At 37.0% G+C, this 24816-nt stretch overlaps 1 protein-coding gene across 1 annotated transcript; it reads left to right on the forward strand.

Moving 5' to 3' along the window:
• The first annotated feature begins 79 nt into the window (after window positions 1-79).
• On the forward strand, window positions 80-23208 carry LOC102237153 (collagen alpha-5(IV) chain-like). Its single transcript, XM_023336029.1, has 52 exons — window positions 80-326; window positions 1445-1498; window positions 2843-2932; window positions 3091-3135; window positions 3224-3268; window positions 3373-3435; window positions 3509-3562; window positions 3663-3689; window positions 4494-4562; window positions 4740-4802; window positions 4875-4910; window positions 6225-6260; window positions 6327-6404; window positions 6954-7007; window positions 7128-7193; window positions 7997-8041; window positions 8134-8187; window positions 8270-8320; window positions 8529-8607; window positions 8821-8856; window positions 8958-9134; window positions 9566-9655; window positions 9799-9882; window positions 10180-10250; window positions 11438-11626; window positions 11741-11909; window positions 11991-12080; window positions 12206-12313; window positions 12409-12503; window positions 12775-12925; window positions 13053-13163; window positions 13328-13492; window positions 14234-14320; window positions 14459-14596; window positions 14763-14861; window positions 14951-15049; window positions 15887-16023; window positions 16152-16278; window positions 17217-17297; window positions 17910-18008; window positions 18101-18148; window positions 19105-19287; window positions 19399-19529; window positions 19777-19849; window positions 20102-20176; window positions 20299-20424; window positions 20678-20773; window positions 21032-21241; window positions 21364-21541; window positions 22021-22135; window positions 22221-22393; window positions 22680-23208. The coding sequence occupies exons 1-52, from the start codon at window positions 243-245 to the stop codon at window positions 22756-22758; spliced, it is 4983 nt and encodes a 1660-aa protein (XP_023191797.1). The 5' UTR covers window positions 80-242; the 3' UTR covers window positions 22759-23208.
• The last annotated feature ends 1608 nt before the right edge of the window (window positions 23209-24816 follow it).

Below are 24816 nucleotides of genomic sequence, written 5' to 3' on the forward strand. Positions count from 1 at the left end.
AGTGCATACCACCTCCCTTCTTCAAGGTCCAGTTAAACAACTTCCTTTCAGCTTTCTGGCCTGTATCAAGACACTTGAACCGACTTAAACTGTGATTTCACTGCAGCAATGATCCACAAGCATCTAAAGTGTTGCAGGGGACAGAGTAGGATGTGAAATCTGATTGCAAAGGAGGACCACAAAAACGACATTCATCGCCTTTGAAGAACGTTGGACCTTAATCAGGGACTGATGTGAATAAGATGAGGAAAATCATGAGAACACGAGTGATCATAGTTTTCCTGACTTTCTTTGCAATGATCTTGAAGTTCACTGAAGGAAAAAGTGTAAGATGTTTCCTACTTTTGTGTTTGTTTGTTTCCGTGTATGAAGTTTATTTTAATATTTATGCATCATTCAAACTGTGTAACCACATGCAAAAAGTAATTCTTGAGTAAAACTTATACTTAGCTTTGCTTTTTGTCTCATGTTACATTACACAGGCTGTGCTCATTGCTGAATTATGCTTAATTATTATGGTTTGATTATGATTATGGTTTGTGGTGGATTTATCCAAGTACACAGATGTCGTAGCAGTAATAGTATCTTAAAAGTTTTATCCCTACAAGTGGATACTTTTCTGAAATTTTGATGTAACTTTAAACAGTCCATTTCTACACTTAATTTGTCGGGGTAATTTATTTAATTGTTTCCTAAATTATTGTTTATCTTGAGTAGTACCAGTCGATTACTTGTGTATTTATTGCTGTTTTAGTGTGGATATGCAGAGCTGTGTTTTATCTGTAAGTGCATTTAATTTTACTTACTCTATTCCATATAAAATTGGATTTTTTTGCAAATGCCAATTTGACGCACTTCTAGCGTGTACACTTCCCTTCAGTTGTCTTTTCAAAAACTTTGATAAGATAACTAAATAATTTGCCAAAAAAAACATAATAATAATTTAATTTAAATAACTTGATTTATAAGGTAACAATTCTGAAACTGTCAAGTTTCAATTTTGAAACTTCATTTTCAATATATTTACAGTATATTGTTCCTACATAGCAGCAGGGACTGCCAAAGCAAGACATTATGGTGTGCAATTATTTTCATCCTTTAATTATTTTGTATGCCCAAAATAAACTGAATTAATTAAAGTGAATGTAAATAAACCACTCTTAGGGCTGAAGAACTGTTCTTCCTTCATTAGTACTATACTGTACTGAAAGCTTACCCATATCAAACCATCTCCAATTATATTTGGCTGCACCATACAGCAGAATTACAGGTACTTTTTAGAACTTTTTCTAAGTACAACACTGACTAACTCAAATCGAGACATTTTCTTCAGTGACGGTCAACTTGAACACCAAAATAAGAGAAAATCTTTGAGGAGTTCTTCTTTTTCTTGATATTTGATGTTTTAAAATTAAATACTTTTATTTATTTATTTACTTTACAGTGTGTATGCAATGGAAAATCAAGATGCCACTGTAAAGGAGTAAAAGGCAACAGGGTAAGTTCATTGAAATTTACAAGGAACAATTCTAAAGTAAAAACTGCTTCTTTTACCCTTGATTTAAAGAAAACATTTCATTTTTCATTCTTTTGTTTAAATACTTATTTACTGAAGCCAACTTTACCATCTCTTTGTGACATGACCGGGCTTGGCAGTTCAGGCATATCTTATGGATAGTTGTTTAGATGGATTTTTTGTGTATATTTCTGTGTAGAAAGACATACTCTATGTGTGCGCAGTGTTTGTAGAACGAAGTCCAATTTACTACTTTACCTCAAGTGTGCGAGAACTAAGAAACATGTCATTATGTGTTTGTTGGTGGACCCAAAATGCAGACAGCAGCAGGGAACATTGATCATAGATAATGTTCTTTAATAAAAACTTAAAAATTACAAAAGATCACAGGGAACACAAAGAGCCAGAGCAGAACAAAAACAGAAACCAGGAACAAAAATCAAGCTGAATATTGATGGGGAAGAAACCAGAATGTGACAGGATTTAACAGGAGGAACTAGCAAAGGAGTGTAGACAGGAGAAGCGTTTAAATAGTGTGAGGGTGAATGCTGGAACCAAAAACCTGGGCTGATGAGCTAACAGGGGAGAGAGCAGACAGGCTGAGGAAAGAGAGAGACAGAGAATATGAAGGGGACTAGGAAATGAATATATTGCTAAAGAATAACTAGACCTAAGAAACACAATTAAACTAAAGTAATAAGGAATAACTAGACAAGAAATACAGAAAACAAGAATCACTGAGAAAGGACTGACCTTGTTCCTAATCTATTTTGGTTAGATTGAGAACAAGACTGATCTCAACAAAATAAGAAACTAATACAAAATAATACATAAAATTAAGCTATGAAACAACCTGAGATCCTAACAAAATGGGAGCATTTGAAAAAAGTTCAAATAGAGGAAATGTAGTAACACTGTCCAATCCTGTATGCACTAACTGACTGAAACCTAATATAAATCAACAAAGATTTAAAAAATGCAGGCAGAGAGAACATAAAATATTTGGATAGCTATATATTTCATTCAAGGCAAATTATTCATACTTTCATTTTATTTCTGTCAGCTGTTTCATATTTGTACGGCTAATGGCTTTATTTAAATAAGTTTCTGAATTAAATAATTTCAAGACTATTATTTCACATAACTGTGAATTGTCCCTCAGTTTGAAGTAACTGAATATAACGATATGTAACTTATATATAACTTTCTGAATGTTACAATGTTGCTTTAAATAACCACTAATAAACTTGTGCATGCATGTAAAGGCTTTTATTTAGTTTTAACTTTCTGTATTTTTTCACAAACACTCATTCATTAAACACACAGGGAGAGAAAGGTTTTCCAGGAGATCCAGGTCCTCCAGGACCGGAGGGGCACCCAGGATCCTTAGGTCAACCTGGACTAACAGGACCAAAGGTAGAAATTCAACCACACTCTTATTATTCTGCCTCCTTCTGACGCTTAGTGGTTGTGAACTGGCCAGCGATGGTGATAAATTGCACTTTTTTGTGACACTTTTAGCAACATGTCTTTCAGGATATCTAAGATTAATTATGTGTTGCATTCTTTGAAAGGGCAGTACTGGGTCTGATGGACCAATGGGAACAAAAGGCGATCCGGTAACATGATTGCACTTCACAGCCAAATGAGCTGCTGGTGTTGTCCTTAACACTAGAGTGTAATATAGTTTTCTTTTCGTTATTACAGGGACCAGACGGCAAGGAGGGATTTGCTGGATCTCATGGCTTACCAGTTAGTTTCCTCATGTGTTTCTAATGTACAAAATCTTACCTTATGTGTCCTGCAGTAAAATACATCCATTTTGCCTTTTAACTTTTGCTAACTTTTTCTCATAGGGTGTTCCAGGTTTACAGGGGCCTCTGGGGCCCCCAGGTTATCCAGGCTGCAATGGAACAGATGTGAGGAAAATATAAATTCTCTACACATTTTTGTTTATACACTTCTTACTTTGACAAAATAATGTACTCACAGGGAGACCCTGGACGTTCAGGTGTTGAAGGAAATCCTGGTATTGATGGAAATAGAGTAAGGAGTAAATTCCAATACCTTCTGCATTGGGGTAGAAGACTGTTCTACGTTGATGAATATTCAGTATTTTTTTGTATCTTTTTGTTTTACTTTACAGGGGCCCCCAGGTCAGCCTGGTCCTAAGGTAGGGCATGCTGTTCTAAGCTCTTTGTTGAGTGCTTTTTTATTCATGAAAGGTGAAACAGCAAATTTGCTGCAGAATAATTATCTTTTAGGAGTTGCAGGATCTTGAAGAGCCATAAAAAAAACAAACAACATGATTCAGCACAATTACCGTCGCTGCTTCCCCCTGCTCCCTGAGCTAATTTTGTATCAGGCCCATGTGAGACCAATAACTTTTTTTTTTTTGAAGATTTTCCTCTTCTCCTTTTTCCCCGCTTTTTATCCCACAAGTCTGTGTTTTCTTCGTACACATCAAGGCATTTGTTTATGTTAAAGCTTTATTGTAAAGTGTTGAGCGAATGCATAAAGATGATTGAATAGCAATTTTTTTTTTAGCTTTTTGATGATTTTTGTGTGTGTTTATGTTTTGGATCTACAGACTATGCAGTTTGTGTATATCTAATTACCTATTTTATATGTGGTCTCATATATTTAAGTAATAGTTGCTGTCTGTCAACATGACTGGGCATTTTGACTCCACCACTGAAACACTCCTTTCCTCCAACGTTTTTACTCAATGGTCCTTCTGGGAAATAAACATAATTCAATATATTCAAGATTGTGAGTTCAACACTGTCTGAGACCCCACATAGGGCCACTTAAAATTCAAATCTGTCTCGTCTCTTAATCATAAGAGGCAGACAAAAAAGGAAGAGAATGAATGATCCATATATATCTTTTTTAAACCTAAAACAATAAAATGGAAATGAGATGCATAAAGTTTTATGTTAAATGAGCCATGTGAATATTTTTGTCTGTCTGTCAGGGTGACTCACAGACAACAGCTCACTCAATGCCAGGGCCACCAGGACCACGGGGAAAAGATGGAAGACCGGTAACTTTATAAACAATAGTATTAAACACTAAAGCTAATAAAATAGAAATCTTTTGGTTGAACCACATTGTAATCAATCAAAATATTGAATAATGAAATGTACGAAATTAAATCTTTATTTATTTCAGACATGTAAAATGTTTTTTATGTTCTTTTTATCCCCCCTGTTATATGTAGGGTTCTCCAGGTTTATCAGGTGAGACAGGACTACGTGGGGACATTGGACTAAGGGGTCCTCCTGTAAGTTTTTGTCTGTCTGTCTTTCTTTCTTTTTTTCTTATGCAATGGTTAATCCAACCTTTTCTGTTTCAGGGGTTTGCCGGTAATACTGGAGCTCCTGGCTCCAAGGTATGCATGCATTAAATAAGTTACACTCATTAAAAATGTGTTAATATTTGCTCAGTATTTGCAATAGAACCAGAAGCCACAGCTGCAGAGTCTTTTATTTGTACTTCTTTTCTCATTATCATTTTTTGTCCAACCATGGAGAGACTAAACTTCCACCCATTGTGGTTTTGGTTTCCCGTAGCAGTGTTCACTTATCTGCATTACAGTTTTTCTCAGTCTCATTGGTGTATTTCTCACATCAGCATTTACATTTGCACAACAGCGAGTACATTTCTCAAAACAATTAACTGCAAAGCCTTGGTGATAACTTTTAAAAGAGTGCCATTTGCTCAAAATGGAGTGTCCATTAATCACAATCAAGTATTCATGTCAATAAAAGTGTCAGTGTCTTCACTGACAAAAGACCTGACACCATTGTTTTTGAACAAGATTGTCTAGTGAATTTGTAAAGTTTTCTTTTTGACAATTCACTCTGGAAGTGTTCGATTCAGAAAAGCTACAACCTTTCTGTAGGCAAAACTATACACGATTTTTACAGGCATTTTAAATCTACAGTTACAGTAAGTGAGGTAAATGAGGATCAGACGCTGAATGTGTATATTTTATGTTTTTATTGCATGTGCTCTTTGCAATTCTAATTTGGTCACAGCATTGTGTAAAATCAAGATACAAACTTATTTACAACAAACATTAAAAAAAACTTAATGGCATAACATGATCATCAGTAAAGCTTGAGGTTCATGAGAGAAATTGTTCAATTTAGGAGAAATTGTCAGGAAAGCCTGATAGAAAAAAAGACTGAAGAAATGCATATAATTTGCTTAACAGCTTTTAATAACTAGTTCAACAGCACTGCTTGCAATGCCTGCAGTGAAATAAGGATTATTAGTTTTCCAGGTTTTCTCAATTGCTTTTATGCTACTGTCATTTTCAACACAGTTAACACACAGGCCCCCTCCTGGTCAAACTGAAACATTTTGTTTGGCTTGGACTCTAGCTGTGCCAAAACATTTAAAATATGAAACAAAACAAATATTATCTTCAAACAATACATCTTCTTACCAAGTTTATGAACTGTTCCGATCAATTGTTTCATAATAGACAACAAAAACTGTAACGTTGTGGGAACTTTAACATGCACTCCCATCTCACAGCTGCATGGAATAGCTTTGGAGATCTTTCCGTCTTGGAATGTGCTTATTTTTGTGGATGTTTGTGACTATAGAGCGGAGTACCTAAATTTGGGATGTGGATGGAGTTTACAATATGTGAATGTTATAAAACAAACTTCAAAGTCTTGCACACATTCTGCAGGGCCAGGAAGGAGCTCCAGGAATTCGAGGCCCGAAGGTAGTTTCTGTTTTTATACCTTACTATGATGACCAGATATCGCTAAAATTCATTTTTCTGATGTAGGGTTTCCGAGGACCCCCAGGCCTACCTGGGCCTCCAGGCAGGACTAAAGACTTTTTTACCGGCACCCTGTCAATAACGGTATAGTAGAAGTAATTTTTCACTTATCCTCAGCATAATGCTGTGCTGTTCCCTTTTTGTAAAAAAAAAAAAAAAAAAAAAAAAACAAAAAGCAAAAAAACCCCACCAAAAACATCACAGTTGGGCTGATAAAACCTGAAATATTGCAGATGTACATAATATCTGTTAAATATATCACAGACTACGCAGTTTGTGCCAAAAAGGGATGACAAAAAGGGGTTTGCCATCCCTTTTGGAGTTCCATACACTAAAATAAAAATAAAATTAAACAAAAATTCCTTTACCAGCTGTTCCATCTTCTCTAGTGGAAAGTAACCAGTACAGTTTTGTGTCTTCTGAAGGTAAAATACAAAATGCAGACATCCTGAAAAATTATTTTCTAGAACTAAAAACCAAAAAAAAAACTGTTTTGAAGTCAAAAGGATATTCCTAAACTGCCAATCCACAACAACTGTGGATTGTTGTTTTTCTTTAGGGTCATCTACGGTTTCATATATTTAAGCTGGTGTTTTTCTTGCAGGTTAACTTCAGTTCTTTTGTGTTCACTAGGATTTAAAAGGAGATAAAGGTGATGCAGGAGACAAAGGATGCAAAGGCGAACCTGTAAGTTTCTCTCTAGAATTTGTGAAATTGTTCATCTCTGCCCGTAGAACTTTGGAAATATCTGATTGTTTTAGAACTATGCAACTTTTTCATTTGTGCCTTTGCTTAATCTTTCCTCAGGGAGATCCTGAGAGCCTGTACCACACAAAAGGGCAAAAGGGAGACAGAGGAAACCCAGGTCCAGAAGTGAGGATAAAAATGTGTTAACATGTTTTTCTCCATATAGCCTGTTGTCTAACTTACTTTTCATTTTTGACCTGTAACGCGTCAGAAAATAAGAAAATAATATGACCAACAGAGGGCAGCAGTGCAGCATATGCCTTTTTATTCAATTCTGCTGCTTTAGCAAGACGTAATTCCTCTGCCTAGATTAGATTACACACTTCAATTGCCTGCTCATCACTGGCATTTATGGTAAAATAAGTAGAAATAAATACTGTCAACTTTCAAAAGTTTAAGGCACTTTATCTAGCTTTGTTGCATCAGTTTTTCACATTTTCCAAGTTGACTTTGTTATAATGTAGAGTGAGGTTTTATACAATTGAGATTAGTTCTTAATAATTTTAGAACATGAAAAATATTAGATATTTTTATATATCACATCTGTGTGATTTGTAAGGGTTGTTCTTTCTTTTCACCATGATTGTATTTCTTCCCCTTCAAATTCCCCCAACAAAACGTGAAATAAACATGAGCTGGCATTTAACTTGTCTGTCGCTACAAAATGAATTAATACAGTGAATACAAATCAACTCGGTTCTGTGTGAAGTCACGTATGATGTGGAAATGCTTCAGAGTCGATGAGTAAGGCTCCCATTCTGATGGACAAATCTGTTTCAGCACATTTTAAAATTGCTATGCATTTAAATTACAATGTAATCTATGTCAGCTACTATTTGTGCGGACATAGCTTTTCAACACAAGGGTTCAAAGTTTTATTTAGTTAAAGCACACCTCAGTAAGTCCATGTTGGTATGTATAATTTACAGGGAAAGCCAGGAAAAGACGGTGAACCTGGAAATCGTGGATTCGGGGTAATCACTACTTTAGTTTATGCATGAAAAAAAAATGCTTCACTGTTTTATCTGTGCTTTGCAAGTTTTGAATACAATGCAGCTCTGCTTAGGGAAGACCGGGGCGCAGAGGAGAGCCAGGACATCCAGGCCCACCAGGAAGAATGGTTAGTCAGTCTCCATTCATCCAACCATCCATCCATAGTAAATTACCTTCATATATGTTATGATTGTCTCTTGTCTTTTTAGGGTGAAAAGGGAAACATTGGTCCATCTGGTCTACCTGGTCCACCTGAAAACGTGAGTTTATACCAATATTCACTTTTTGTGCATATATATTGTGCACAATTGTTATCAAACTTGTTCATGCTCATTAAGACCTTAAAAATTATATTTCTACAGTAGCTTGGCTTTCACATTTGTTGTTTTAGCATAATGAGAAAACAATCTGTTGTAATTTTCTAATTTCGGAAACCTTCAGACATTCTCTCTGTGCTGCTGTTTTCAGATACTTACGTTCGAATCACTCAAGGGACACATTGGAGATCCTGGCCCTCCAGGTCTTCCTGGGTTCCCTGGGACCCAAGGTAGAGGAATATAACTAGCAGACAAATCAGCAAATACAAAAAAGACATTTGTCCATTTTGCTATTTTATCTAGTCGATCCCATCCGTTCATTGTGCTTTATGACAGATTATGAACAATGTTATTTCTGCACTGGTATGGAGTTTAAAACTACAAATGAATGCTTGTTTTATTGTACAAAGTTTATAAATGGTAAAATAATATTATTTCCATAGGTGTTATAGGGTTTCCAGGGCTCCCTGGATCTCCAGGTGTGTATGAGCAACAGATTATCTCACTGTTGGCATTGGCTGCAGTTACTGTCACATTCAAAATATCTTCTTTTTCCAATTCTCATATTGTGTTTATGTAGGTTATGCACTTGGGATTTATGTACCAGGTGAACGTGGTTTCCCAGGCCCAAAGGGGCATAAAGGAGACCCTGGGGACCCTGGGGGTATTCACATGGGGCCTCCAGGGCTAAATGGTGATCCTGGTGATCAAGGGCCTCGGGGAAACCGAGGCAAACCAGGACGCTTTGTAAATGGAAGTAAGTACAAAAAACAAACAAAAAAAAGACTTTAAAAACATTTGTCCTCTGAGTAATATTAACCAAAAACGCAGAAGCTACTTTAGCTTTAATAACATAAAGCTACCTAATTTTTAAAATTTAATCAGTAATACTTTTATAACAAATTTATGTCAGATCATGATGTCTTGGTTAATGTCAAGTTGTCATAACAAAGACATTTTGAATAATGTCAACTTTTTTGACATTAAAAGTGTCATGATTTACCGAATGACACTTTATGACAACAGTCATAAATATTCATGAAGACTTACTCATGTTCATGACAGGTGTTATGTCATGTTTATGACTGTGTCATGACAGACTTATTCACAACCAGTCAAATAAAGTGTGACCAAAATGCTTTTGTGTGATCACAAAGCTAATGAACTCTTTCTTTGAGCAACTTTTAGCTGACTGTGTCATTAAGGGTCTCCCTGGGAACAAGGGAGTTAAAGGTTTACCAGGACCTACGGGGAATAATGGGTATATTGGAGATACAGGTAACACATTTGTTTTACTCATTAATTATCAACTATATTGGTTTTGCTAGAATGCTGAGTTGTATCATTACCAAAGTGGTTAAAAAGTTATATTAATAGAAAGTAAATCACTGTTTTTTTTTCCCACTTGCTGAACATAACAGGAGAAAGAGGGGAAATCTGTTATGAGTGTCAAACATCGGGACTTTCAGGACCAGCAGGTCTCCGAGGTCCACCTGGCCTTCCTGGTATAGTTCTTTACTTCACACACAAAAAGACACGCTTATATTTTGTCTCCTAATAAAACCAGAATATCCTGTATGAATCATTATTTGAAACATCTTTGAAAAACTTGAAAAACCGGTTTGTATATATATATACATATATATATATATATATATATATATATATATATATATATATATATATATATATATATATATATATATATATATATATATATATATATATATATATATATATATATATATATATGTGTGTGTGTGTGTGTGTGTGTGTGTGTGTGTGTGTCCACTGTCACTCAGGCACTAATCAAGGACGGGGTGAAAAGGGGGATCCCGGCTTTCCAGGTCCTTCAGGTTTACCTGGGCCTCCAGTAAGAAAGTGCATCATAATCACATTGCAAATTTGTTTGTTATATGTTATGTTTTTACTTAAACAAAAGTATTTTTAACCGAAGGGGTTTAATATGATGTTTGTCTAACTTTTGCAATTACAGTGCAATACTACTCAGTTGCACATTTCTGTAGTTTGTAGCATGATGTTTTCAATAACTGCATTGTGTTGTAAATTAACCCTTACTGTACAGTAGGTTATTCTTAGTTCTGCTTTTACATATTTATTTTCTGTGAATCTACATGCTTCGACTATCTGTCACTTTGTTGCTGGTACACTTGAATTTTCTCGCCGAGGACAAAATTCTACTACAAAGTTGTGTCAAATTGTCCAAATTATCTTGCATCAAATACATATGTAAATAAACAAAAACATAACTAAATGAAATACAAATAATGTTTTACTATTGTACTGTATATGCAAGAATTTCTTATATTTCTTTAAGTGAAGCGATCCACTGGGATGATTACCTTGAACCTAGGATTTAGACCTAAGCCTTAGAAACTGAAGTTGTAATAAGTAAAATTAAGCTTATGTTTTATCTGCTGCTTCCATCATGATTCTAAATGTTATTATAGAGACTCTTCAGTATGAAAGGCTTTTCCCTGCACTACTTTGGTGAAAGTTGTCTCATAGCTCATTGCTCCATGGCCAGTCTGGCCATAGAGCAATGAGCCAGTTTAAGTACACCCAGTGGAAAAGGGTGTCCAGTCCAGACAACTGCCAAACCTTGACACATTCACTGGATTGAAAGATGGAGAGGCATGAAACATTACCAGGGAGAACAAGTGTCCACTGCCCTATCCTGTAGGGGCATGCTTTACAAAACACCAACAAGTCCTTTGCATTTAGTGATAAATGCCCACTGTGCTCTCTTCTTGGGCTAATTTGAAGATCACATGAAGTTTGACAGTTTTTAAGTATTGCCTCTGCACTCTATGCTCCTGAGCATCTACTGTCCTTACACTATGATTACATTAAGCTTACCACTGTGTGGCTTAGTTGCTGTCCTCCCCATCACTTGAACTTTGTTATAATACCAACAGTCAACCAAAGAAAATTTAGTTGCCAGAAAATTTGCAGACTGTACCCAAGTTGTATCCTAGTGTAATGTCATTGTACAATGTATGATCAAATGTTTCTTTGTTTTTCCTTTTCATTCTAAAGGGGCCTATAGGTCTACCAGGATTACCAGGCCAGCTGGGACAAAAGGGAGAGCCATCTAGTAATGTTTCTCCAGGGTTGAAGGGAGATAAAGGAGAACCAGGACTCCCTGGAAGACCCGGTCCAAATGGTTCTCCTGGATCTCTGGGTTTACCAGGAAGTAAAGGCACTCCAGGGCCTCCTGGAGAATTGGTAAAAAAAATAAAAATTAGGACAATTTCTTCACCATAGATCTTATATGATTTTTGGTATTTCCAAAATTGTGGGCCATCTGGAAACACTAACAAGGTTCCTTCCCTCACTTAGTGCCAAAGCCATGGAGTAGGAGACCCTGGGCTTCCTGGTTCACCAGGACCTCAAGGGAAAGAAGGACCCATTGGCTACCCTGGACCAGCGGGTTATGGACCTCCTGGACCACCAGGGACCAAAGGAGACACCGGTGTACCTGGCCTGCCAGGAGTACCTGGAATTCCAGGTGTGAAAACAAAGGTCATTTCAATCTACATTAAAATCCAATCACATAAAAGTACTCAAGTTTCCTTCATTTTATTTGTAGGTCAAAAAGGGGAATCTGGTCATTTTCATACCAAAGGCCCACCAGGACCACAAGGATTTCAAGGACCGCCTGGCTTTGAAGGAAGTCCAGGTAATCACGGTCAACTAGCTGGCTGTCTGAGTGCATAGTTTGGGCTTTCACTATTTCCACTTTTACAACAGAATATTTAATAGCTTATATTCTGACAAAAAAAAAAAAAAAAAAAACTCATCCAGGTGTTCCAGGAGTACCCGGCGTCCCTGGAAATCCAGGCAAAGCAGGACAAAAAGGAGAAAGAGGGGCCTTGATTCTTACTGGAAATCCAGGACCCCAAGGGCAGAAAGGTAATACACAAGGGATTTACAATTTCTCACATTTATACTCAAAAATTGTATTTTGTTATTGTATAATCCATGTTTATTTTTCTGTGATTGTTCAGGTGATAAGGGGCTGGCTGGCCCTCCAGGTACTCCAGGTTGGGGTTTTCCTGGGCAGTCTGGTCCTCCAGGCCCTCCTGGTGCCCCAGGAGAAAAGGTCAGAAGTCTTCAGTGAAAACATACAGGATGGTGTTTGTTGTATAGAAGTAGACAGTCACACTCTAAACAATTCATTAGGTTTTTAAGGATAAGAAACAGAGGATATATATTTCCTACATCATGATTGAAACAGGAAGGCCTAAAGCTCTAAAAGATTTAGCAAGTAAGAAGCTGAAATTATATGTAAGGTATTGATTTTCTTTAATGTAGCTATTTGCTTCTACAGTGTTAACTAAATAATTAGTCATGGAATTAATTACCCCATTTAGGGTGACAGTGGCCATGGACACCCTGGTCGTCCAGGTCCTCCGGGACCACCTGGTGAAAATGGAGCTCCAGGGCCAGCCGGCGATCCTGGAATCCCTGGTCTTCCGGGAAGTCCTGGAATAATTGGCAAATCTGGGCCTCCAGGAGAAAAAGGTAATTGTAGCTAAGAATTTAAAGTTTAATAGTACAATGATGATAAGGACGTCTTGATGCAGACAAATAGTGTGTTTTTTTAGATTAGCATTTATCTGTTTTTCACATTATTTCATTCTTCCTACAGGAAGAAAAGGTTCTGTTGGCCCTCCAGGGCTTCCTGGTACCAAAGATTTATGTATCGGTTTACCTGGACCAATAGGATTTCCAGGAGAGAATGGACATGCAGGACATATAGGTAAATCTATATGAATCTAGAGTCATTTAGTGGAACATTTAGACGAAGGTAATGTATAAGATGTGACAAATACATGAGATGTCCTGTTTGTAGTTGTTTTACCCTTTAATTTTAGATTTCTATTAATAGTTATCATTATTTTATTCTTCCATTCATTCCCCAAGGGGCTAATGGCTTGCCTGGAGAGAAAGGTAATGCAGGTTTACCTGGATTTGGTTCTCCTGGCCTTCAAGGTGGTCCTGGACCCTCTGGTTTGTCAGTTCCGGGTCCACATGGGACTCCGGGGCAGAAGGGATCTCGGGGTCGAGATGGCTGGCCTGGTGAACGAGGTAATACGATGGTTTACTTTATCTTAGTCTTTCTAGCTATCCATTTCTCTCTTTGAATATGCAGGTCTAGTCTCTTGTAAGGCTATTCAAACTGCTTGATTTATGTTTTCTAAAGTTTGTATTTTGTGTGATATAGCAACACAAACCTGTGCTTAATACTCTTATTAGGAAAAATATAGGGTTTTTATTATTTACCCCCCCAAAAAAAACCCCTGAAAAGTAGCACATGCATATGTACTCAACATAACTTTTTAGGGCTCATCTAAGTTTGCTATAAGCTTCCCAGCAAATAAAATCTACAAAATCAGTAGCTGAGCTTTTAACCTCTTGGATTACCTTTCTACTAGTCGGTTGAATGGGTTCCCAGATTCACTAGGTGTCTGTTGGCTGCTGCTCTCAAGCTCTGAAGGACAACTTGCTGTAAGTGTTGGGATTTACAGTCTGATGCTGTACTTTGACATCTTTTTTCCCCCCTAGAATTATTCCTGACTTAACCCTAGATGTGTTTTGTGCACCATGGAATTGAAAAACAACTAATGATGTCATTAGTTGCAAACCGGGTTTGTCCTCAGGTTACAGGATATAAAATGTATTCTAAAAATATTTGCCTGCATAATAGTTGATTCCATATGTTATTTCATATATGGATGCTTGATCCATTAAAGTACTGTAGAAAACACACAATGCATATAAAGCAGAGCTATTTCGCCCATTTTCCCTGACATCAAAATGTATTTTTAGGACAAATAGGAGACCGTGGGCCTGATGGTATATCTGGACATGGTCCAGATGGAAAACCAGGGAATACAGGACGACCTGGACCAAGAGGTAAGTGTTATGCATTAAATGCAAACATTCTTCAATCAGTCAAATGTTAAAGTCACAATGTTTGATGTACACCTTCAAAATATTGGTAGCGATTGGTTTATGGTTCACAAGTTGGATTCAGTCAAATTCATTTTACAGGGGACCCGGGCCCAGACGGAGCAAGAGGCCGACAAGGACCCCAAGGCATGGTGGGAGATCCAGGTGATAGAGGCCCTCCAGGACTTCCTTGTCCGACACGCATCTACACTGGGCCTCCAGGAGATCCCGGAGAGCCAGGTTCCCTTATTATAACTTATTCTCTTCCAACTATAATTTCACATCCAACTACACTTTCAAGATGATGTTGAATAAAACATGGTTGATGTGGTGAGCATATTTTTTGAGAAAATCAGTTTTTTCAACTATGTGAATATGAAGACTATTCTTGTTCTATTTCTGTTAGGAAATCCTGGTTTAGCTGGTTTCACTGGTGATCCTGGAAGATCTGGACCAAAGGGACAGAGAGGAAGACCTGGACCACAAGGGGATCTGGGGCAGAGAGGTTCACTATTAATTACCATTGTTTCATCCCAAATATTTTAACACACTGGTTGGAGACTTGATCTGTCCTGTGTTTGTTTGTGAGTACAGGTCCTCCTGGTGAACCTGGCGTTGATGGTCAAGCGGCATCTGAAGTTAGGCGAGGACCAGATGGAGCCCCGGGAGATTCTGGTCATAGGGGTCATCCTGGTAAGAATTACTCCATGGAAGGAATCGTGCCTAATGTGACAAATTAAAACCACCATCTTCTAAAAATATAAGCCTAGATATACAGTACAGACCAAAAGTTTGGACACACAGTTGTGTCCAAACTTTTGGTCTGTACTGTATGTCTTGGCTATAGTCCTCATGGATATTTCACTTAAACAGAGAAATGGCAAGAATTTTCTTGTTTCCTAATGAGGTGCAAAAACCGAAAGAAACTCACATCAATTCATACAATAATGGATCCATAAAAAATTATTCTTTGCTGTTTACTATAGCAGAGTAAGAGTAAGATCACCTAAATATTCTGCTATTTCTACATATAAGAGTTAATTTATTGCTCTGCTTACGTTTTACATACCAACGTAAAAACAATCTTCCTAAGCCAATACAAAGAATTTTTAACATTTTATCCTATCACTAGTCAAATAAAGTTAGCAGCACAATAAAGTCCAATACTTAAATAAAAGCGAGTAGAAGCAGAAATGTGCTCGTTCCTTAATGCAAAATAAAATTTAAATGCCAAATCTTCAGTAAATAACACCCATGTTGCAACCATAAACATTCCCCTGAATTATTTCTTGTTCAATACAGAAAGATCTAAACTTCTCCCCTAAGAGTAATTGGTTTGGCATGTGACAATTTTATATAATGTGATATTCCTTCAATGTTATATATTTTGTTTTAGTAAGAGCAGTAACACTGTTGAGTCCAACAAGTTTGTTAGATAAACTGTAAAATGTAGAAATGGCTGTTAAGCTACCGTTTGTTTGTTTTTTGCTGCTGTTATATCAGAATAGCTGATTGTTTTAATTTCCACAGGGCTCAAAGGAGTGAAGGGAGACCCTGGCATTCCCGGAAGGCCAGGACCAGATGGTGTTCCAGGTACAACAGGCAGCAAAGGAGCTGCTGGAGAACCAAGCTATGTGTACGGACCACCTGGACCACCTGGACAGAAGGCACTAATGACTTAACAAGGATTTTTGATGACGATGCTTTTAGTTCTGCTTAGTAAAAATATGCAGCTGGATATAAACTTAAACAGAATTTGTGGGCTTTTGTTTTTTTCCCTCCCCCTACATGCCAGGGTGAACCAGGGTCCAGGAGTGATGTCATGCTCAAGGGACAGAAAGGAGAACCTGGGATTGAAGGACAAGTAGGTGTTCCAGGAAGCCCTGGAGCCAAGGGGAACACAGGACCTGATGGAAAAAATGGTTATTTAAACTGATTTTTAATACTAAAGGGGGGTTATTATGTGTTTTCCAGCCACATAGTGCCATTTTACAGCATAATTAAGTAACTATGTCACCTTTAGTTGTTATAAAAATTCAGTATCTATCAACCATAGCTTAATAAAATGTAGACTTTGCAAATTAATGCCTTGAAATTGGCCTGTGTCTCTTAAAGGAAGCTCCGGCTCTTTCTAACACTCCACCTACAAAACACAATGCTACTCCATTATGCCGTTTATAGCTGTTCTTAGGAGCTTTGCATTAAGAAGTAGTTTGTATGATAATCTCAGCAGATGTGTAGTTCTACCTCGGGTTTCTAATTGCTGCTGCTACTCTGGTGGAGATGTGTGAAGAAGGCGAGGGGGAGGGGTTCTCTGAGAGGTGGTAGCTAAGCTGGGAACTGTCAGCTCCAAGGAAGAGCTTTGTGTATAGTGCACCCCTGAATGGTTGCCACGGGAATTAAAGGATTCCTCAAACATACATGAAAGGATAATAAAAGAGGAACCTCAGGTATGTTTTTGATAGCGGAATAACATTAAAACAAATATGCAGCTAAAATAAAGTTGATTTTACACCTTCCATCCCATCTGTAAGTAATTTGTGACAAATTTCACTTATTATTATTTTGAAAGGGGGGATATTATGGAAACTCAACGTTTTTTAACTTTATATTACTTTAATAAAACACATACCCAAGCACCAAGCATCAGAAAGGGTTGGCCATTCTGAAAGAGACAGAGGCCGTATATGGAAAATATTTTCATAATTGAAAATAACATATTAATTTTATTCTATCATAGATTAAAATACATAATCCCCCCTGATAGTCCATTTTGTTTTTCTTCAAATTGTGGTTGTATCTTAAATAATTTTCATCTTCTTCATTGTAATTTATTTGTTTTTCCCATTATGTGGTTCAGGTTCCCCAGGATTTCCGGGTCCAGTTGGTTCTGATGGTCCCCCTGGAATAAAAGGACACATAGGACCTATTGGACTACCAGGTACCATGTCATATACCCTCAGGACACGACAATAACACAGATGTCAACCGACCTAGTAAAATATATCTTTACTTATATTTTACTGGACAAAACAAATTATCGTAATTTCTTTTAGTCAATGAAGAAAAAAACTGAAATAATTGGCTTTGCACCAGAAAAATCTATTTAAGATAAAAAAGATTCTTGAGTCTCTTGGTCTTTTGGCAAAAATAGCCTATCAGAAACTTTGGGACAAACTCTGATTTATTGACTTTACTTTTAAAAATTGTGTCAGCTGGTTTGAATTTGTTTCAGGCTTTTCTTTTGTCTTGTCTGGATTATTGTAATGCACTCTACACGTGCATTACATGCATTACTTCCAGGGAAGTTTTGTCTATCCAAAACTTCCCTGGACCTGTGGTAGTCTATATTAAATCTTCTCATGCAACTCCATGATTATTGGAGCTACATTCAATTACTGTGCATTTCATAGTGGACTATAAATCATCTGACTGGGTTCCTTTAATCTGCTTTCGTTCAATGTGCTTTGTGTGTTCATCCTCTGTTTGTTGAAGTACTTTTTGCTTTTAATCTCGAAAGGTGCTGGTTCCTTCCTTACTTTTGTTTCCTCAGGCATTCCAGGCCCAACAGGCCATACTGGGGAACGTGGTATAAAAGGAAGCCAGGGACATGATGGTATTCCTGGGCCACCGGGTCAAAAAGGGGACACTGGTAACAAAATCCGTCTTTAAGTCTCTTTCTTCCACCGGATACAAGTTTGCTTCCTTTGAAGCTCAATCTTGATTAAATTTTTCCCCTGGCAGTTATAATAGGAGGAGTACAAGGAAGACCTGGTGATCCAGGCCCACCAGGTGAGTTACAGGTCAATGAATTAAATAATTTAAAAATTTTCCATTTAAAATATACATACTTTGCAATAGTTGAAAAGTTCTACTTATGGTTCATTGATGAACTATGATTAGATTCCAAAAGGATCAGAGCATTGCTGCACTCTTTTTGCCTTATTTATTAGCAACAGTGTATATTATAGGCTGGGATGAGAGAATTTGCCATTTTGTGGAGTTGGACCCCAAATGGTGTCTAGTTTTGATTACGAATAACTATAAATATTTGCTAAAGGCAATAGTTGATAAAATAATTCAGTAATTCAGATGAAACTACCAAGTCGGGGAAGTTGTAAAGAACATAATAGACTAATAGGTCAGTTTCAGTTATTGGCTTTAAAGGTTTTAAAACAACTGTTGAAGTTGTAGGTCCAGCACTGATGCTAGTTGATCAGCAAGATGCTACACGTGTATGGCATTAACACAGAAGACCTCACTTCAGTATACAAGCGTTTAAGAGTTTTTAAGAATTCAACCTTACAGTAAAATACTTTACTCAACAAATTCACTAAACTGGCAACATTCAACTAAACTACTGACAAAACAATAAAGTGATTAAACTAATAATAACAATTAAAATAGAAATAAAACCAATAAAATGATGCAATGATGTGACAGTTCAGTGTTTTTACTAATTCAGATTGAAGTAATGTTTTCTTAGTTTTGACTGAATTAGAAATCAATATCCTTTTGGATATTTGATTTTTAATCTATGCATCAATTAGTAATGGATATTTTAATAATTTAATTTAAATAATTCAAGGTACCAAAAAGGTGCCTTAAATGAACACAATAGATGTGATGTTTTGTTTTTAACATTTGTTTCAAGTCCAAAACATTGTAAATAACCATATTAACAGCTGATGAGTGTCAGTGGTTTTTCTCAGCTGTTTTTGTTTTGTTTTTTTCTTTCTTTAACTCAGGTCCTCCTGGGGATATCGGTCCACCTGGTTTGTTCGGCAGAGGGAGTCCAGGACCAGAAGGAGACAGGGGAATTCCAGGTCTACCTGGACGTCCTGGTGAATCAGGACTACCAGGAAGAGAAGGGACTTGTATTCCAGGACCTAAAGGTGATGGTGGATTCCCTGGTAACCCAGGAAACCAAGGTGAGTATGTTGAGCTGGAGAATTAGACTTATCTACATTTCTCAGTGAAGAGATGCCATGTTCGTCCACAATCTTTGTGTTTTACACAAATATCACTTCATGTTAATACAGGCCACCCTGGTCCACCAGGCCCTCAAGGTCTCGTAGTATCAGGGTTAAAAGGAGACAGAGGAGAGCCAGGGTTCCCAGGAAGCCCAGGTTTTGGTGGGCCCTCAGGAAATCCAGGCCCTCAAGGACCATATGTAAGTGATATTAACACTTCATCACCAGACAATAAACTTTAATTAAAAATGTGTATTAACATGTATTTTTATTTATTAGATAAATGTAACAAATACTTGTGTTTCTTTATTTTTCTAAAAGTCCAGAATATGTTAGAAAATGTTCTGTGTATCCTGCTATGTGTTACAAGGAAATGGTAACTAAAAGTATTTCTTCATGACTTCAAGTCTAATCTTTGACTTTTTCTGTCTCATAAACCTTTTTAAGGGTCCACCTGGTGTACGTGGATTCCCAGGACCAAGAGGAGACCCTGGTCCTTCAGGGAGACATGGCCCCCTTGGTAATCTATCATCTTTCAACTGCAGATAAAAGTGTGATCTATCACTGCGAAAGAATACTGGTGCACAAATGATTTATGTTCCAACAACTATGATGAAATGGTTAGTGCTTAAAATACTGGAGACAAAGACAAAAAAGATTTATGAGACTTCATTTTTGCTTTTGTCTGCAATATCTACTTAAGTGGCGTTTATGCAGGAGGTTGTGAGAACAAACTAACTCCTTGAAAATCTTGTCAAATTATATGTAACAGGTGACAGAGGAGATCCTGGATACAGCCCAGGTCCATGTGGTCCACGTGGGCACAAAGGTTTTCCTGGACGCCCGGGTCCGTCAATAGCCTTCATTAGTAGAAAGACATTTACTCAATCTAATCATCCTACAGTACCGTTCTCAGTGCTTTTTTTATTTTCTACAAATAACTTATTTTCTCCTGCTGTGTACTTGAAGGTCGCAAAGGTGAACCGGGCTCTGTTGACAGGATATACGAACCAGGACCTCCTGGATTACCTGGTCCTAAAGGCAATCAAGGACTTCCAGGAGCAATGGGGCCACCAGGATCACTAGGACCGCCAGGTGAACAGGTTTATAATTCTATTGTCCAGTGAATAAATGAATGCATCTATTTTAAGATGTTTGTTTATTTTAAGGGGTGAAGAATTACGTAAAATCGACATTTTTGTGTTTTATGTCATGTTATAATATTATTCAGTTGTGCCTAAACGCTTGCTCCCACTATTGTTTAAAACTAGCTCGGATCTGTTTTAAATAATATAAATAAATATGTATTTCAATAAATAAATTGAAATACGTTCATCTCGTCTCCCAGGACCGCCTGGCGTCAAAGGACCAGGAGGAGTGAGCCCTCCTGGTCCTGCTGGATTCACTGGCCACAAAGGAGACAAGGGAAACACTGGATTGCCAGGTTTGTTTGTAAAACAGGGTCCAGCCTTTTACTGTCAGTGTGACCTAGTAAAGTGATTAATGAGTATATTCACATTCTTTTAACTCCTGTCTTGAAGTTTAGCTAACTTTACTAGATCATGATTTTTATTTTTTATTAATTTAGGTCCAGCTGTGAGAATGTGCACAGACATACATAGAAAATGCTTAAAGTTCCAGCCTAAAAAGTTTTCAATTAAAGTTGCCTGAATTAAATATGGTACTGGAATATGCTCCTTAGGTCAAGTAGGCGGACCAGGAATTCCTGGTCGAAAAGGACCAAGAGGTTTGCCAGGGAGAGCAGCTACGCATTACACAGATGGTTTTCTGATTGCCAGGCACAGTCAGAGCATTAAGGTCCCTGACTGCCCTAATGGCAGCAGCCTCATCTACTCTGGTTATTCCCTCCTCTTCATCAACGGAAACGAGCGAGCTCATGGCCAGGACCTTGGTATGAACATAAAGATCATCATATCCATAAATAATGTGTACTTCACTGATCATAGTAATCTGTGTTTTCACTTGGGTCACAACAAAATATTTCCTTGAATGTTTTTTTTTCTAAATTCTCAGGCACAATGGGAAGCTGCCTCCCTCGTTTCTCCACCATGCCCTTCCTGTTCTGCGATACAGAAAATACCTGCCGCTATGCTTCTCGTAATGACTATTCCTACTGGCTGTCCACTGATAAGCTCATGCCTGCCAACATGGTTGCCGTCACAGCTGATAAAGTTGCCCCCTACATCAGCAGGTCAGACAAGAGTATACACATACATTCAACACAGCATCATTCTGAAAAAAATATTAGTTTTCTGTTTATCTTAAATATATAGACTGTAAACCGGAAGGTTTTATACACTATAAAACAGCACATGAACTTGCTTTCTATTATTTCAAACTAAGTTTTTCCTCTTTTAGTTATGATGACCTAATTTATTGCTATTTCCTAAAGGGCAATAAAGTGACAGTTCATTTCAAAGCATCTTTTTTTAAGTGTCTAACAATAGTTTTCTGGAATTTTTTACCGTTCCTCCAATCAGAACTGGTGTAACTTGTTTGGTTTGTAGGCAGCCATATTTAAATACACATTTTCTATGGTGCCCTGAAATTTTCAAGGGGACCCAAATCAGACCTAATTAAGCCTCTAAACTGCTGACTATTTAGTGAAGTTTGTTGTTTTTCAAACTTCTTTTATCTCATCCCAGCTTTCCATTTTCATTTACGATTTAGGTGCTCAGTTTGTGAAACAACCTCCAAAATCATAGCTTTCCATAGCCAGAACACTCTGATACCTGAATGTCCCAGAGGTTGGGAGACCCTGTGGACTGGTTACTCATTTATAATGGTAAGAAAGCAAACCTTTTAGCTCCCGGATTGCTCGATCCCATAAGACACCATATTCAGTTTTGGTTAATTATTATATCTTCCAGCAAACCGGAGCAGGAGCAGAAGGATCCTCCCAACCCTTGATGTCTCCTGGGTCATGCATGGAAAATTTCCGCCGAGTGCCTTTTATTGAGTGTCACGGCAGAGGCACCTGTAATTACTATCCTGATTCCTACAGCTACTGGCTAGCCTCCCTTGACCGAAACAACATATTTAGGTAAACTGTTTAATCAGTGATAAATATTTTAAGAAATATTTTTATTCAAATATTTAATAACTTCTTTAGTTTTTTCTCTTCTTGCCACATATTCTGACAATCTCAGTACAATTTCAGATTTTTTTTGTACCAGCTCCTGAGAAGATTGACATTTTGTGACATGATTTATCCATATCACTTGAACCCGTGCTAGCATTTTTTTTTTTCCTTTGTCAAGTAAATTATTATTTCTTGTTATTTTTCCCTGTGTCTAACAATGTTTTTTTTAATTTTTTCACTCCTGTAGTAAACCGGTTCCCCGGACTGTGAAAGGATTTTCTCTAGAGAGAGTCATCAGTCGTTGTCGGGTCTGCAGAAAATCCTGAAACTGTGGCTCTGGTGCAAACTGGAGAAAATGTTTAAATTCACAATTTGTGAAATAGATAGAATAGTTCTAGTAACATGTACTGATTGTACTTTTAAATACTTGCTCATTTTACATTTGTATTACCATCATCTTTGGTGATCATTTTGTATATTCTGGAAATGCACTAAATCTTATAATTCTGTGCTTCAGCACAATGGAGGCGATACTACCGAGATGGGTTTTTAATACTCTTTTTTTTAAACTTTATTTTTCATTTTCCTTTTCTTTAAATCTTTTTCGTAATAGGTGTTACAGACAGGACATTTTTGGCAAAACAAACCTGAACTTTGACAACTTTTGGCATATAAACCCACTATACAGCCCACGTTGTAATTTTCACAATATGTTAATTGATTTTATCATGTTTTCTCCTTCCAATGACACTTTCACAATTCTAATAAAGATTAAAATTTATACTAATAAAAACATCCTTCCTTATTTATGGCATGAATTCTTTCATATTCTAGCTGTGATATTTTACTTTTTATTTAGTGTGTTTCTGGTTATATGAAAACTGTTCTTTACCTTTACCTTAATGTGTATTTTCTTTGATCTGTTTGATTAATTCACCTGTTTCCAGGCTTTAGATGTTGTTGAAGGAACATTTGAACCAGCACTACACTTAGAAAGTTGGCCCCAAAATTCTTGGAACCCCTTAGCTGATTCAAAATAACTCCACAGGGTATTTCTTAACGTACATAAATAATGAGTTGAATTCCTCCATGAGCGTAAGGTCATCAGGCAGCTGAAACTAGTACAATTTGTTGAACTTTTGCCATTGATATTAAACCTGAGCATTAGTAAACAGATTGGTAATCTTTGCGTTGTCTCAAAGATTCATCTTTTTGATCTCATGCATGTTTGTATTTTGCAGTCCCTTGAGGGTCTTGCAATCATTTTGTGATTTTATTTTATTTTTTCAATCAAAATGACTAATTTTGTGGTGCTGCTTTAGGAGTATTTGCAAGGAATTTGGGCTATTTTTTCCCTCATTAAATCCTTTCCAAAATCTATATATAGAAGAAAAAGATTTTTAAAAGTAACAAGCAGACAGATTACACACACAAACCTTTTCATTCTTTAAAGAATTGAATAGCTAAATTTTTGTTACTCGCCATATCATGGACAGTGACTTGACATCAAGTAAGTAAGACTGAGGCAAAAATATGCAGTTCCTCCTTCTTGTACTGTCTGGAACATTCTCAACCCTGATCTTCAATGCACACCACCCTGCATGTTTTAATTGTGCTCCTGCTGCTGATTTCAATATTTGAGTAATTAAAAAAAAAATCTGCAAAAGATTGCAGTTCTTTACTAAACTGCAGTCCTTAGAATCGGGTGAGTTAGAGCAGAGAAACATCTAAAGCAATGGCTGATATCTTTTAATGTTTAGATATTTTTCTCTGGTTCATTACACCTGAATCAAATGACGGCTCATTACCAGGCCTTTGTAAAACTTGCTGACATGCTGAGGAGGTAGTTAGACCATTTGAATTGGGTGAGCAGAGGCACATCTAAAACTGGTAGGGGACCAGTTTTTAAGGACTGGAATCGGACACCCACAGGCTAAAGCATGTAGGGCAGTGTACCTCAAGGATAAGGGCTGGAAATCAGTGGTGTAGAGTTATAGAAATTACATAAAATTTATTGCAAATTTACTGCCCCTACATAACCTCTTCTAAATCAGACTCCCAAAGCCAGACATGCTAGTAGGAATGGCTAACTTCTGTTATGCTAATTAAGTTGGGCTGCTATAGCAATATCACAGTGAGCATGTAACATTGCTACTCAGTATTATTTGCTGTATTGTTTTCACTGTCTAATATTCTTAAATGAAACAATTTTTTGTAAATATATTTGTGAGGCAATAAATATGACAGGAGCAACAAATCAAAAATAAAAAAACATGGAGTTATTAAAATGCAAAATGAGAATGATAACATAGAGATAAATTGTGAGTGCTAAAGACAAAAAATTAAATATTAATTCATGTCTGATTTTTTGATTGATTAGTAAT

The sequence above is a fragment of the Xiphophorus maculatus genome, chromosome 6 (assembly GCF_002775205.1).
Source record: "Xiphophorus maculatus strain JP 163 A chromosome 6, X_maculatus-5.0-male, whole genome shotgun sequence".
Lineage (NCBI taxonomy): Eukaryota > Metazoa > Chordata > Actinopteri > Cyprinodontiformes > Poeciliidae > Xiphophorus > Xiphophorus maculatus.